The 16,420-nt window shown below is 38.9% G+C and overlaps 1 protein-coding gene across 3 annotated transcripts in view; it reads left to right on the forward strand.

The window, feature by feature from the left end:
* pacs2 (phosphofurin acidic cluster sorting protein 2) overlaps window positions 1-15,520 on the forward strand; it is a 58,144-nt gene extending 42,624 nt beyond the window's left edge. The window contains exons 6-25 of one of the 3 annotated variants that reach the window (XM_018681687.2): window positions 43-116; window positions 375-455; window positions 1,154-1,210; window positions 1,334-1,488; window positions 2,552-2,642; window positions 3,109-3,180; window positions 3,559-3,683; window positions 3,925-4,057; window positions 4,252-4,356; window positions 4,563-4,669; window positions 4,885-5,039; window positions 5,137-5,247; window positions 5,405-5,513; window positions 6,782-6,814; window positions 10,512-10,554; window positions 10,644-10,686; window positions 10,826-10,961; window positions 11,414-11,634; window positions 11,967-12,080; window positions 12,842-15,520. In XM_018681687.2, coding sequence (XP_018537203.1) covers window positions 43-116; window positions 375-455; window positions 1,154-1,210; window positions 1,334-1,488; window positions 2,552-2,642; window positions 3,109-3,180; window positions 3,559-3,683; window positions 3,925-4,057; window positions 4,252-4,356; window positions 4,563-4,669; window positions 4,885-5,039; window positions 5,137-5,247; window positions 5,405-5,513; window positions 6,782-6,814; window positions 10,512-10,554; window positions 10,644-10,686; window positions 10,826-10,961; window positions 11,414-11,634; window positions 11,967-12,080; window positions 12,842-12,960 — 2,084 coding nt within the window. In that variant the 3' untranslated portion in view covers window positions 12,961-15,520. Of the gene's footprint in view, window positions 1-42; window positions 117-374; window positions 456-1,150; window positions 1,211-1,333; window positions 1,489-2,551; window positions 2,643-3,108; window positions 3,181-3,558; window positions 3,684-3,924; window positions 4,058-4,251; window positions 4,357-4,562; window positions 4,670-4,884; window positions 5,040-5,136; window positions 5,248-5,404; window positions 5,514-6,781; window positions 6,815-10,511; window positions 10,555-10,643; window positions 10,687-10,825; window positions 10,962-11,413; window positions 11,635-11,966; window positions 12,081-12,841 lie in introns of all 3 variants that reach the window. The other 2 variants (XM_018681686.2, XM_018681688.2) reach the window with 2 other exon arrangements.
* Window positions 15,521-16,420: the final 900 nt, after the last annotated feature.

A 16,420-nucleotide genomic window follows, 5' to 3' on the forward strand; every position in this document is an offset into this window, starting at 1 on the left:
CTTCAGCACCCCTTTAATCTCAGGACTTCTCCTCTGCTTCAGATAACTACTCAGAGGAAGAGTACGAGAGCTTCTCCTCAGAGCAGGAGGCCAGCGATGACGCCGTGCAGGGACAGGTGAGTCCATCCGGAAATCATCGAGGCAAACAGATGTTTACGGGTCATGAGACAAATCACTTTACATTATCCTGGTCAGTGGCAGGCAGGTTAATAATTAAGTGCTCAGCTGGGGCATGAGGTTGGAATAAAACATCTCTACTTGCGCTGCATAATTTGCTAAAAAGACATAAGTGTAAATAATGCATCTGCTTTTTTTTTTTTGAACGGGAGGCTGTGTTTTAACCAGGACTCGTCTTCACTCCTTTGTGTTTTCAGGATCTTGAGGACGACGAGTATGATGTGAGAAAGCCAAAGAAGCAGAGGAGGTCGATCGTAAGGACCCCCTCCATCACCAGAGTAAGAGACGAGAACCATGCAGCGGTTTAGAGGAAGCTAATCCATTTATACCCTCCACTAGAGAAGAGGAAACATTACACACAGATAGATAACAACGTAAAGTATCTTAGCACAGTGTCAGGCCACCAGAACAGCTTCCAAAATCCCTCAACAAACAGTTTTATGAATGAATTTTATAATTTAATGAATTAAAAACGAGTGGTTGTAGCTGACACATCTAATATCAGCTCAGGCAGTTCAGTTGAATGTGCCTCTAAAATAAACACCACTTTTTCCAATTAACACCTCAGTGAGTCCATATTGTATGTGACTCATTTACAGATGGTCAAGTGCCTAACAAGTAATATTAAACACCTTTCAGTGAGCCATAATGAGACAGTTTAAATATGTTTTAGTCAGGGATGTTATGGTTTTATTGAGCTGAGTGGAGCAGGAGCAGGAGATCAAAGCCCCAGAAAGCAGATGAAGCATGACGCTGCTCGATTATTGATTTACATGAGCGCATGCAGCAAAATCGATCCGTAGCCAACACTGCAAATGTATCTACTGCCGGTAAAATTACTAAAATGGACGAGCTCCAACTCAACAGCGGCTGCAGCTATTTTATCTGTATTGGATTGATCAGAGCGCTGTAGTAAATTATAACTAGGTCACAAATTGACTGGTGGTTGTGTGCGTATTCTCTTGTGTTTTAGCAGCAGAACTTTAAGCAGCGAGTGGTGGCTCTACTGAAGCGTTTCAGAGTTTCAGATGAGGTGGGTGTTTCTCTCGATTCTGCTGCATCTACTGGGAATTTAATTTATCCCTCGTGCCTCTACTGTGGAGCTGCTGAGCTGTAAATGTAAAGCCTATGCTTGTGCGTGTCTGTACATGTGAAGGTGCTGGACTCAGAGCAGGACCCAGCAGAGCCGCCTCCTGAGGTGGAGGAGGAGGACCTGGACCTGGACAGCGTAGAGTTTGAGAACCCCAGTGACAGTGGCCCAGAGCTGGATGATGACGACAGCGTCCTCAGTACGCCAAAACCCAAACTCAAGTGAGTGTGTGTGTCTTTATTTGTGAAACATTTATGAGTTATTAGTGGTGTATTAAAGTTACAGGACTGAAAATTTCAGAAAGAGAGCTTAGCTGAAAGTAGTGCTGAAAAGTTTCAGCAAATATCCATGGATTTATTGTTGCTGGAGGGTGTAAGCACCAGATTTACAGTATAAGTTTGGTGAAAATTGCTTCATTAGCCTGTTTTTTAGGGTAAATAATGTAATTTCAACATTTAAAAACAATAAAAGTTTATTTAATATTTAATATTTAATATTTAGGGTTTTCTCTCAGTATTCATGTTTTGCAGGGTTGCAAACTCTGAAACTCTGTAGATGACGGACGACTTTATAAAAACATTGACAAACAAATTTAAAAGAGTACTTCAGCGATTTAACACTGCACTTCCGTAAAGTTTAGGGACTTTGAAGAGCCAGATTAAAAGGAGAATGATCAAAATTAATAGAACAGAGGCCCTGAGATATCCTGACTTTTATACCAGAGTATAGATAAAGCTCCAAAAACCCAGGATCCCTCGCTTCCCATGATGCAATTCAGTGGTGTCTTTCTTTCACGTCTTTCAAACTTCACACCTTCAGTGTCTAACAGAGGCTTTCGGTTTGAAACACGCAGCCTCCGAGCCGCGACGTCTCTGGAGTAATTTCCACAGACTTTTCCTCCGGAGCAACAGAAGACATTATGCAAACTGTTTTCACAGACTGAACAGAAACTCCTCTCGACCAGCACGCTGACTTTGATGCATAAAAGCAGCTCGTGAAGGATGTTTGAGTTTGGATTGAACAAATTTATAAACTAACCTCCACTATATCTGCTGTGAGAAACAATGCATTATACTACATTATAAACAAAAGGGCTAAAGTCTTTGGCTTTAAAATGCTGCAGCACATGAAATTGAAATTAGTAGAGCTGAGGAGACTGCACATGTAAATCCTGAATGGTCCTTTACTTAAAACACTGCGATGTAAACTGACTCCTCTATCATGTTTAGACAAAGTGATTTGAGTTTCCTTTACTTGATTGTTGTTTTGATTTCTCTGTTTCAGGCCATATTTCGAGGGTCTCTCCCTCTCCAGCTCCCAAACTGAGATCGGCAGCATCCACAGCACGCGGAGCCACAGGGAGCCTCCCAGCCCGGTGAGACCAAAGTCATTCCAGCACTCTGTAAAACACAGTCCTAAATACCTTCAGCAGGGGTGGAGGCTTCCTCCAGCATTCTAGTTTTAAAATGGAGGTTTTCAGCTTGTTTGTGTCCCCGATCACATCCCTGCTTTTTCTACGTTGACTTAAACGAACTGGGTTGCTAATACGACAGTGAAACAGCTGGAGACAGAGCAGTGTAACCAGTAAACTGCAGTGATAGCGCTGAGAGAGAGGCACTAATTGTCCTGCTCTTCCACTGGAGTGCAGAAGAGTAAAGATTTCACTTCCCTCACTCAGATTTTCCCAGGTAATCTGATCGCTAGGTTGTTTATGAAACTGTGGGACTTCTGTTGAATGAGACGTTGAATAAAACGATGCTTTAATCTGTGTGAAATAAAAGTTCCTGGGACTCCATCAGAACCAGGTAATGTTTATTATTCCTCTCACCATCTCATTTCAGATTGACCCAGATAAAACCAAGAGTGGCGGCGCCAAGTTTCCAGATGACAGTGTGTCTGATAATGTCTCTTTTGTGAGTATGAGTCTCTTAATGCTACCTGAGATCAATAACTTCCATCAGTGTTTTCATAATGGTCAATAATTTGAGGAAAAACATGGATAAATGAGCATTTCTAGGCATTTAAAACCACAGAAACTGCATGTATAGCTGTAATCCAGAAAAAAAGAAAAGCATTTTAGCTGTTAATTGTAGTTTACGGTCATAAACACTCACATACTTTTTACAATAAATCATGATGAATAATGACTGAAATCCTCCAAGACAGTCAGAACATTTAAGGTGTGGAAAAGTTAAGTATGTTGTTTTGAGAGGAAAAATGCAAACACATCTGTCAGCTCTTAACTCAGAAACCCCTATTCCTGTTTTTCTCTGTGTCTGTTTTTCCCTCAGGAGCAGCCGGAGGCGGTGACTCCGACCACAGAGCTGGAGATGGACAACATGGACACGTTTTTAGAGAGACTGCCACCAAGTGGCAAAATGACCAAGACGGAGTCCCTTATCATTTCATCCAACAGGTAAAAACATTATCCACTTTTTTTTTCACCATCTGGAAGATGGTTTTTGAAGCTGACATGAATATTTATCATATGAATGCATCAAACACATAATGAATTTATTTTAATTAATGTGTGCCCTACTGTAATCATCACCTCACAGATCAGAGTTTATCCTGCATGTTCTTGATGATAACAGTATTATCTCAGTTTTCAACGCTCCGGTCCTCCATCCCTCTTCCTCTTCTGTTTTCGTTTTCAGGCAGGAACCAAAGTTGGCTGGTAGGCGAGGCAGGAGCACGTCACTGAAGGAGCGCCAGCCCAGCAGGCCGCAGAACGAGAGGGCCAACAGCCTGGACAATGAACGGTCCCTGGACACACGCTGCCACCTACAGGTAGGATGACAGAGCTGCACTAACCATGATCTTTAATTTACAGATTACTGATAAAACTACTTAGTCACATCAAAGTTTTGACACTGAAATGTTGGAAGATTCATCAGAGGACACATTTATCTACAACAGTTTATCGTCCTTAAATCAAGACTCAAAAATATCCATATTTCCGTTTTCTAATTTTCCCTCCCTAGATCCCAAGAAAGACAGTGTATGACCAACTAAACCACATCCTGGTGTCTGATAACCATCTCCCTGACAGCATCATCCTCATCAACACATCAGACTGGCAGGGCCAGGTAAGAAACCCTAGAATTAGCTTTTTAAAAAGCTTCACCAACTTTTGAAAATAACAGTTTGGAAAGCATGAATTGTTGAGATTGTGAAAGGATAGCTGGTTTAAAAAAAAGAAAAGTGATTTAAACAATACATTTCTGACAGTAAAATGTATTGCAAGCTTCAGTTTTCCTGTTTCCTGCTCATTCCTCTCTTGTTTTCCTCTCAGTATCTTTCAGATATGCTTCAAAACCACCATCTACCTGTGGTCTGCACCTGCACCACAGCAGACATCCAAGCTGCGTTCAACACCATCGTCTCCCGCATCCAGAGATTGTAAGTCTGCCTCTCACATGCTGCCATTGATTTTTTAGCAACCTATATTTTCTGTGCAACAATCGAAATCACTCAGCTATAGACTGTTATAGAGCACATGGTGATTAATGAGAACAGTTTATTGATTGAAGTCGTGTTTCCGTTGGACTAAATGTGACAGTAATGTGTGTGAAACACTGTAGGTTTTCATTGTGTCTCATTGTTGTGTCTCCTAGTTGTAACTGTAACTCCCAGACGCCCATTCCCATAAAGATAGCTGTTGCTGGAGCGCAGCACTACCTCAGTGCAGTTCTGAGGCTTTTTGTGGACCACCTTTCCCATAAGACCCCTGACTGGCTCGGATACATGAGGTTCCTCATCATCCCTCTAGGTTAGTAACTGTCCAACTGCAAAGTGTTGAAATTCAACACACAGCACCGTAAAAGCTGACTGTATGTTGTCTGATTTCACATTTTGATTGCCTTTAGGTGCACATCCAGTCTCCAAATATCTCGGCACTATTGACTATCGATACAACAGTTTGTTCCAAGACGCTGCCTGGAGAGACCTGTTTCACAAGCCTGAAGCTCCTGTTGTTGGTGGGCTGTTTTGTCTTATTGACTTTTAAACCGCAGAACACATTTTCAAAAATAATTTATAGAGGTTATTAGAGAACATCTGCAATAATGAGAACTGGTTATTTTTGCTGCTAAGTTATAGAAAATATAGATTTTAAGCTCACTGTGTCCTGTGCAGCCCAGGAAAACCCAGATGTGGTATCGAGGGTAACTCAGTACATGGTGGGAGCTAATGGAGCTCACCAGCTCCCCATCGCAGAGGCCATGCTCACTTACAAACAGAAGAGGTATGTTTTTTTCAGAATTTCACCCTCATTTAATAACAGACCAGAAGAGAACCAGAGAATTTCCTTCTGATTGTTACCACCAGTTGGACTGATGCAAAAAGACCTAAAAATGAGTTTTTGGAAGCTTAGATAAGTCTGAAGGTTTCCTCTAACAAATGCTTCTAATGCAGAGCTTTCACCAGTTTTTCAAAAGGGGATTGAACTGATCTGTAAATGATTAACTCTAAGAACAGTTCATGTGTTACAATAGCTGGTTTTAAAAATGCATCTCATATAGTTTGGGACATTAATAATTCAGGCAAAATTGCAAGGAGGCAAAAATAAATAAGTTCATGCATATTGCTTGGCCTTATTGTGTTGCAATTTTAGAATTAGACTAGACCTCCTGCCCTCAGTGGTGTAGGCGGACTCCTGTGCAGGGAGTTAAACACACTCCCAATAAAACAAGAGTTGCCTTTGAAGTACGGTAAAAAAGAGTAATGTAAAAATTAATTCATGTAGTAAAGGAAACTGGAGTCTAAGAGTCTAGAAGATAAATGCCAGGCTAGCTGTTTCCCTGTGTTCCCCGTGTCCCTCTGTGTCTTGTATATGGCAAGCTAAGCTAACTTCTTGTTGGCTGTAGCTTACAGCTACAGTTATGAGAGTGAAATATTCTCATCTAACTCTAAGATATTAAACTATAAGAGGTAGAACACAGTCATTAATCTGTTAAACTTAAGAGTCCAAAAGAGTAAAAGTAAAAAGAAAGCTATCCACTTAGAAGGTACATTTTAGCTTCAGACAGCTAGCTAGCTTAGTGTAACTCACACTCTACTAAATTACAAATCAACAACAATAAAGAGCATAGTCACAGATAATGCTAATGCAGAGGCATCTGGGGAGAAAGTAAATGATGTTGTCAATATTTGCTTGGTCAAATCTGACAAAATGGCGGCTGTAGTAACGTCAGTTAACTGCCATGGAACTCTGCCAGCAGTGGTTGCTATAGAAACAGAATGTTCAGGCTAAAACCAACAATTTGCTTGAAGTGATTGAATTCAGTATGTGACAAATGCTACAATTTCTCTTTCCTATTGATTTGTTTTGAATCCCCTTTTGAAAAACAAACTGAGGTCAAAGTTTCACTAATGTTGTGGGGTTTGTGTGTTTGTGTGGGAGTGGCGGGAGTCTGTCTTCTAAACATCACTGTCTTTCCATCAGCGTGTATGTGTGTGTGTGAATAACATGTTTTATCTTTTTGTTGTATGTTTTCTTTTCTTTCTTTGAAGGAAAAAGAGCTTTCATTTTGATTTTGCAGTAAGGTATTGTGGTCAATTGAGTTTGTTTCTCACGTAGCCTGGTGATTCATGCGCTTTCTGTGTGTTGGAGTCATTTCCCCTTGAACCCCCTAAACCGTTGCTGGAACTTGCCACTTTAACAGCTGCCTATAAAGTTGTTGGGTTTTTTTTCTATTAACAACCTGAGTCATAAACTTTCCAGAAAAATCTTTGCAATCCAGGCCACAGCTCAGAGTTGTAAAGAACAGAAGTACACAGACACAGTTTGAGATTTTTTGAGCTAATTAAAGCTGCACCAGTTTTTATAAACTGAGACACAAGAGATGCATTAAAGAGTGTCAAAGACACTATAGCTTTTTCCTTTTTGTCCAAAAGAAACTGAACTCATCACGTTAAATTTCCTGCCTCTCATTTCTTTTGAGAGCTTTTGATTACAAAGCAGCCATACTAATGTCATCTTACACTGTTTCATGGTAGTGAAATTCATGTATGTCTGAATTTTTTTGAAGGCAGATGCAAAATTAGCTGGTGCAGCTATGATTGCCAAAGCTGCACGTACTCCATATTTAAAGATGTAAGAGCATGTAAGCAGTTTGATATTTTGGGAAATATGTTTGTTCTGTTTAGATGAGAAAATCAGTTCCGCTCTTATTGTATTGTAAAGCTACAGCCAGTTAGCTTAGCTTAACATACCTGGAAACAGGGGAATCTAGCCAGTACAGCAAGCTATTAACATGTTATATCAGTTTGTTTGTTGATTAATTAAACAAACCTGATAGAATATTTTAATTAGTGAGCTTTGGAGGTGCAGGTAGGCAGATGTTGTTACTTTTGATCAAACCAGGCTAGTTGTTTCCCCTTGTTTCCAGTATTTATGCTAAGCTAACAGACTGCTGGCATCTAGCTCTCAGGAAGAAAGTGGACAAGTACATTTACCAAAATGTCAAATGAACTATTTCTTTAAGTGCTTCATGCAGACGTTTGGTGCACATCTTCTAAATGTGTGCTGTGCCCTCTGAAGAATGCTAAATATGGTCAGAAACTTGTAGCTTGTTATAGTCTTATCTCAACATCTGTGTGCTCTTGTTGTCTGTACTTTATCATAATCTCTGAATATTTATCATTCGTATTATTATCCCAAATATAGACCATTCTCATGTCTAAGATTCAGCTCCAAACCCTTCTCATTGATAAGATATCAAAGGTCTGATGAAGGGAAAATATGCTGATAAAGTGGCAGGAGACCAGAAACAATTTGCTCCCTCCTCTGGAAATTTTTTGTTTGTTTCTTCCTCCCTGCTGTTTCCCCTCCATCATTTCCATGTGCTTCTGGCCATCCATGTCTGTCTGTTATTTGTCCAGTTAGATGTAGGAAACCTGCTCATTGTCAGTAAATTAATAATGTCAAAATTTTGTAATATAACCATGAACCTCAACCACCAGGATAAATGTGTTTAAGTTACATGTTTGGTTTAATCTGGTCTAATGTCAACATCAAACATATCATTACTGACTGTAGATATGAAGATATGTAATTTGATATTAATGATGGGAAAAATAGAAATGTCCTTGAAAGCAAATCTCTTTCTGCATGTTCAGCTGAGCTGCTGTACTCTCATAAAATACTAACACAGTTTCTGTTATCCTTTACCAAACTGCAGGAAATATTGGAAATTATTCTGAAATTATGGACCCTCAAAATAAAGCATTCTGTTACTTGGCTACAAAATAGATAATAACTCAAAAAAGTTAAGAAATAGGCAAAATATGACCAGGAGATGTAAAGTGTAATTAATGAGACTATGGAGACAAATTTTCATAATGTTAGACTGTAGGAATATAAGGGATAAAACCTTTACTAACCTTTAACTGGTAGCTCCAATTAGTCCTTGTTGTTATACATTAATTAAAATGGTAATGCTAGCATATTATATTCTATAATGTACAGAAATACAAACATTAAAAGACAATGATAACATTTATTCCAACACAGAGACTAGTTTAGACAGAGATGTAGAATTAGATCAGGGTCTGTATTTATCAAACTTTACAGAAAGAGCAGCTCAGAATTAAAAAGGTTCTTTGCTGGAAGTGTAATCACATTAATTAAATGAAGTGTGAGAGTGACCTTTCAGAGCAATCAAATTATTAACAACATGGCATGCTTAATGAAAAATATGAAATTAAAAATAACTTTATTCATAATAAGAATGGGATTCATAAATAGGAATTAAATAATAAGAATCTGTCTTAAATGGAAAGAAAACCAAACAGGAGAAGAGAAAAGACAGTGTGATATAGAAGAAATTATTCAATAAGGGGGATTTAGTAGCACACGTGAAGACAGGTGAAGTTACGATGTGTGGAAAGTGATTGCAAACCAAATCAATATAAAGTTTATTCATGTTTGACTAAAAGAAAAAGTGGTAACATCCTTTCACATATTCATAATGAGTGCAGATAGTTCAGTAAAACTAAGCTTTACTCAATTATATACAGTTCTTAAAGACATTTGGAGCTATGTTAAATCAAAGAGTATTTTTACTTTAAAAAATGTGATAAATATCTTTTAGCACTATGAGGCCTGACCTCGATGTGAAAAGTGCATGTGTAGTGTCTGTAGTTTTATGTCCATCTACGTGGATTGACATGCATGTGCATCTTTTATCTGACTACACCACACATTAACACCAGTAGGTGGATTAAACACATTAGACAGAAGTCATGTGTTCTGTCATACTCCATCCTTGCAAGAAGAGATGAACATAAATCACTCACATACCAGGCAGACATCTGGCTTCCTCTCTCTGGCTGCTCTGAGACTGATTACAGCAGAGATGTGTTGTGTTGGGAAAACAAACTGTTACCTACTGCACACTGTCTTCTCTATTCTCTCCCCTCCTCTGTAGTCTCTCTGTTTCTTCCCTGGGGGGGCGATGGCAGGTTTCTTCAAGGCAAGAGCAACAACCTTTCACGTCATCAAACGTCTTTACATTTAGAAAACATAGAACCACAGTGCAGTAGAGCTCCATTCAGGCTATTTTTCTGGTCATTGCCAGGAAAATAGTTCATGTAAGTGTAGTTATGCACTACCGCTCATAGGTAGTGCATGAAACCGGACAGGTTTTGGATTTAGGTTGGTGCTCTTCCTTCTCATCCACATCTTTATGGTTCTGTAGTTTAGTTTTTCCCCTGATGGACTTGCTGCCTCCTGAATGCCCCTCTGACTTTTTTAATTTGGTAGATCCAGCCTGTCTCTGCAATGATTGGATGGCTTTGGTGGAGGCCGACAATTTGCATGTTTTTCTCTCCGCTTCTCCAGCTACAATCAGGGGCCCTGCAGTCGGGGAGGGAATCTGTTTGAGTCAAGATTTAAAGCCCGGCAGCAAGTGCAGCATGCTCTGTTGATACTGTTTGGGTTGTGATAACTTTGCATACATTCTATGCAATGGGAAACCACAGTATTTCCAGATGTGACAGACTGGAAATCAGCATCATCAAAAGTCTACAAATACAAGTCACTAACAGTTGATCTTAGTTATTAACCTTAGATGCTATTTCTTTAAAATATAATTTAGTTTTAAATTCTTGTAGGAGTGTGTTCTTTTATTCTGAATTATATTTTTCATCTGTATAAACATTTAAATTTCCTTTTTCTCTTTTCATGAAATGTTAATTATTTTTGTTGCATCTTCTTTTCTCCTGCGCTGCCTCTCCACAGCCCTGATGAGGACTCGTGTCAGAAGTTCATCCCTTTCATTGGGGTAAGAAGCGTCTCCTCTGCCCTAAACATCCACTGTACTTTGGTTTAGTGTCTGTTCAGCTGTAGAAATGGTCGTCTTTAATTCTTCAGATGGTGAAAGTTGGCATCGTGGAGCAGACGTCAGCAACGTCAGGTAATCTACTGTTTGGATTGTTTATGGAAGTTTAATATTTAAGAGAGAGAAAATACAACCTATGGAGAAATTATTTTTGCACCAGGTGTCTTTGCATATGTAATCTATTAATTACGTTCTCTCCTGTTTCCTCCCTCAGGAGACTCTGATGATGCTACACCTCTGGTCTCCTCGCTGCTCTCCTCCACCCCTCCACAAATATCACCTGCACTCAAAGAGGCATCGCCCACCCCACCCTCCTCTCCGTCTGTCAACACCAGCTTCTGTGCTTACAGGTAAAACTTAAAGACAAGAGAAATTTCAGCGACGTGGTTTAAGCAATAAACCTAATTAGTAGGTTGCAAGAAAAATAAAGTATTTGTATAAAAGGCTTAAAGACACATCATTCAACATATTTGTGTAGATCAATACGTTTGATTATTTCATATCCCATTAATCTTTTCATGAGCCAACAGATTAATCTTACAGTCCCATTTAGGGGGTCCTGACCTCCAATGTGGAACCACTGGCTGTTGTTTTCCAAAAATCTGACATTTTTAAATTTAGATTAAAGATTATATTTTTTCTCTTTGTTATAAACAAAAGGGGGAACATGATTTTTCTGTAACTGCTGAGCCACAGTGCTGTTTCTCCACATATTCTCAAATTTAGCTTATGCATGCAAATTTCACATTTTTCAAAATAAAAGTATTTCCACAGTGTTCACTCAACTTTTTGTTTTCTGTAGTTCTGGCAGTCAGGCAGAGCTGATGGGGCTTCAGGTGGACTACTGGGTGGCTCCGACAGAAAGGAAGAAAGACGTGGAGAAGCGGGACTCCTCCGCCAAAAACACTCTGAAGTGCAATTTCCGCTCGCTGCAGGTCAGCCGGCTGCCACTGGGGGGCGCTGAGCCAAGCCCCCAGCCCACCATGTCCATGACGGTGGTGACCAAGGAGAAGAATAAGAAGGGTAAGATGTACATTTGTGTGCTGTGCTCCTATTTTCTGATCATAGTGGGGTCTTTTAAGGGTAGTTCACTCCAAAATTAGCACTAAAAAAGTCTGTAAAATTTTCATTTAAACCACAATTAACATTTGTTAGGGAGAAAAGTGTGGAGGAATCACATCAGAGGACATTCACAGGACTGGATGTGATCTGATCAAATCCAGTCTTTTACAGTCTGACCTCAGACATTGCACCAAAAGGCCAAATGTCATCGCAATTTAATCCTCAGAGGCCAGAAAGATCGTTGAATCCCTCATTTGCTCACAGCGTGCGTCTCTGTCCTTCCCTTCTGCCAGTCATGTTCCTGCCAAAAAAGAGCAAAGACAAGGAGGTGGAGTCGAAGAGTCAAGTGATCGAGGGCATCAGCCGGCTCATCTGCACTGCCAAGCACCAGCAGACCATGCTGAGAGGTAATTTTCTACACAGACCTCCTGCCCTGCCGTGTCCTCCCTCCTCGACTGTTCAAAAACATCCTCAGAGAGACTGCACATGTTTTTCTGTTCAGTTTTTGTCATTATTTCAACCTGGGCTTTAAAGATGTGAGCAATAGTTGTCTCATGCACCATATAACATCTTAGAGACCTCTTGAACAGTTGGGATGAATCTTGGAGAAACATTGTGTCTTCGAATTGTGTCGTTATGTTAAAACACAACACATCACATGGTTGTCCTGGTAGCCTAAATGTTTAAGAAGCTGGCTTTTCCTTTTGTTCTTCACTTCCCCCGACTAACAAAACCTCCAAATGCCACAAAAAAGAAAAAGGAGAAAAGGAAGAAAAAAATATTTTTCAGCCTGATAGACATGGTGTTATCAAAGACTTTTTCCCACAATCTTCAGCTATTTTTCCAATTATTATTATTATTATTTGTTATTTTTTATATTATACCTAATATTTTATATTCATATTTCTAAAGTGAGTAGCTCATCTTTATCACCTCTTCATCAGCTGCCAAGAGCATAAGAAACTTTGGACTTTTGGTCGTTCAAAACAAGATTTGAAGATGTCATCTTAGTCTCTGAGAAATGTATTGGGTATTTTTTTATTGTTTTATTTTAGAGACTAAATGTCGAACTAAAACATCTTACTGGATAAGAAAAATAATTGTTGGCCGTAGCAGAGTTGTCCTGTAATGTAAATAAACAGTAGTATTTGTTTTGTGTCCCCTGCAGTGCTGATTGACGGCGTCGAGTGGAACGATGTCAAGTTTTTCCAGCTGGCGGCACAGTGGTCCTCACACGTCAAACATTTCCCCATCGGGATCTTTGGACACACAAAAGGCCCGTACTAAGCAGCACCTAAGAGACTGAAACACTGAGGAGAGGACAGCCTCCCCCCCTCCCTTCCCCTCTCCCTTGTGCCAACAGTTTTTAACCCCCTCCACCCCACTTTCCCCCCCTGCACACTTCTTCTATTCTGCTGTCTTAATTTAAGCTCCTGCTTTCCACTGTTTGCATTCGTCTGATTATTTAATCTTTTGCGTGTTTTTTTAATTTTCTATTTATGTAAAAAATGTCTCGAGGCAAAGCTGCCGAGGGAATATTTCTTTACTCTGCTTTTTAAAAGAAAAATCCTGCTGATGTTTTATAGACTTTTGAGAAAAAAAAGCCTAATTAAATAATAATTAGAAATTACTTCTAACCTTTGACATACTGTACGAGTGCCCAGGTTTCACCCTCAGCCATCATGTTTTTTAATTTGGTGAGGTTTCAAGCACTTGGCCAGCACAAATAATCAAGAATATATATTAAAAAAGCAAGAGCAGCTGCCTTGTAATGAAGTGGAAGAGGTGATGTTCATCTTATTTTCTAACCACAATGAAGAAATTTTGGATTCTGAACTGCAGAGACTGTTGTCGATTCGCCATCTTAACCCTGAGGAAGAAAAAATAAATGGCCCCTGACTTTTGGCCCTCTGCACTAAATGAAGAAGTCTAATGTGCAATAGACTGGATACCGTGTGAATGCGATTATGAATAATAACCTGGCACTGTTAGAAGATTACACACTGCTCTTAGTTGTGATTTTCACTCTACGTAATCCCCTCTCTTCTTTATTCTCTCCTCCTGGTCAACTGGCTCAAGGTTTGAAGAGTTTTGCTCCAAAATTAGACCAAAAAAAAAAAAAAAGAAAAAGAAAATAAAGTTAAAAAACACCTGCCTTTTAGAAAATTATTAATAGCACAAAATTAACTCCTTTTTAGGTGGTAATGCAAACATAACAGAATATATTAATATTTTGGTAAATTCGCTTATTTGCTTTCTTGCCAAGAGTTAGATGTGAAGATCTGTAGAGTAAATATGAAGCTACAGTTAGCAGCTAGCTTAGCTCAGCTTAGCATAGCTAGCCTGGATCTGTCTGAAGCTAACAAAATCTGCCTACCAGCGCCTTCAAACCTCTCTCAATTAAAAGTTTCTAGTGTGTTTAATTTGTACAAAAACTGAAGAAGAAAAATGGCAAGTAGGGGCTTACACTCCATTTTTTGTACAAATTAGATAATATATATATATTTTTATCTTCAGATGGAGCTATGCTAGCAGTTCCAGGTCTTGAAACTATGCTAAGCTAACCAGCTGCTGGCTAACAGCTAGCCTGGCACTGATCAAAAGTAACAAAATCTGCCTACCAGCATCTCTAAAGCTCACAAATTAAGACATTATATCTCATTTATTTAACGTGTACAAAAACTGAGCCAGACTAGCTGTTTCCAGTCTGAGCTAAGCTAAGCTAACTGGCTTAGAGCTATGAGAGTGGCGTCCATCTTCTCATCTCACTCTCAGCAAGAAAGTAAATACTTTTCCTGTAAGCGTGGTTTATAAAATGAAATAAATTTTACAGGGTGGCTCCTCTATTTTGGAAAAACTCTTCTTCCTCTAGCCCCACACTCCTCCACCACACTCCGTATCTTTTGCTAAAAGCAAACGTTACTTTTGCCAAAGGAAAATACTCATCAACTGCAGCTCCCTCATTACCTGTGTGGTATTATAGATGACTTCATAATGTAGAGGTGAATGTATTGAAGGTACCTTAATGTAAAGCACTTTTAAATGTTTGTCCATTATAGATTTTAGTGTGTTAAACCTGTCCCCGGGAACCTGCAGGTACGACTGGCTGTGGTTCACAGAGGCACATAGAGACACTGTGTTTGTCATTATATCTGAGGTCAACAACAGCACAAACAGTGGTGACGTGGCATATAAGTCCATATGCAAAGTAAACCAAGCATCTGTATCTTCTCAGTGCTGTTTAATATCACTTTACGCTCTGTGTGAAGCCTCGTTGGACTATGTTAGACTTTAGTTTAATATTCTGTAAGGTTAGCCTAGAACGTGTATGTGATGTTAACATTTCAAAAGTAGATTTTTGCTCAATCCTTATTTGACTATGAAGCATAAAACTAAAAAGTATTTTGCTTATAAAATTTCTTTCAGTAGCAGTTTCATTATAACCATTGCCAATTTCTTGATAAGTGCCTAAATTGCTTAATTTTGACAAATCAATATAAACAAACATCCCTGGCTGACATGGTGCTGATTCTGGTCCAACAACAACATAAAATATCTCAATACAGTGCACTGATTTTTGCAGTCAAGCCTGTTTGTTGGAGGGAGGGAAAATCACACTCTGGCCAGTTGACTCTCAAACACTTGGGTTTGAATTAATTAAAAAAAACACTGCAGTCCATTCATGTTGAGCATATGTTTGTTTCTCTATATAGAAGATGTTTTAGATGTTTTTGTTTGGTTTCTCATGTTGTCTCAGAGAAAGGCTTGTTGATACTGTTCCCCTAAAGACTACCACTGTAATCCCAAAAACTGGGAGTAATAAAACTACTATACGCACTAAAATGTACATTTCTTTCCATGTGTGAGTTACTAACATCTGTTTCTTACTCAAGAAGAGGATGAAAACTGTTTTAGCAGTAAATATAAAGGTGATTTAGCAATATGAGCTCCAGTCAGTGAAGGTAACGTGAACTGATGATCAAAACAAAACACAATAAGTTTAAATTTTCATTAAAACTGTCTTAAGTGCTGAGTTTTTCTTTAAGAATCTTCCTATTACCAATTTTACAATAAGTATGCAGGCATTCTTCCATATGTAGGATCAATCAAATCAAATCAGAATGTGGCAAAAGAACAAAACAAAACTTTTCTCTCTTTATATTAAAAAAGGATTGTCAACAACAGTGACATACATAAAATATAACAAAAATAAACATGAAAACAAAAAATAAAATAGATTTTTTTTTTTTTTTTGCCTTTTATAAGGTTAATAAATCTTGTAAGATAAGACCCAGTGACACATCCCCACAGACAAAGAAGGAAAAAAACCTTGAGAGTCCATTGAGTTTCTGTTCTGAAGCTCTTTCAATCATATCACATGATCTTCATCAACAGAAAAGCCACAAAATGGAGCTTTTGTTTTGTCTGTTTTCTCAGCTGTTGTTTCCAATGTCAAGGATGAACTTTGGACCTCTGCTTTTAAGCCAGCGTGGACGAGAAGTCCTTAATGTGGAAATTCGAACATTTACAACAACAGCTGAAGGAAAATCATGTGATATGATCAGTCTTTTCAAACATCTGCACACAACTAATGCATCATATAAATGGACCACACATTTTGTATGTGGACATAATGTAACTACCTGACAAATGCATGTAGTTGAGTGTATAAAGTGCCAGTAGGTAGCACAAAATGAATACTTAAGTAACTCACAGCAGTTGAATAAATTTACTCTCTGTGACTGGT

The sequence above is a fragment of the Lates calcarifer genome, linkage group LG19 (assembly GCF_001640805.2).
Source record: "Lates calcarifer isolate ASB-BC8 linkage group LG19, TLL_Latcal_v3, whole genome shotgun sequence".
Classification (NCBI taxonomy): Eukaryota; Metazoa; Chordata; class Actinopteri; family Centropomidae; genus Lates; species Lates calcarifer.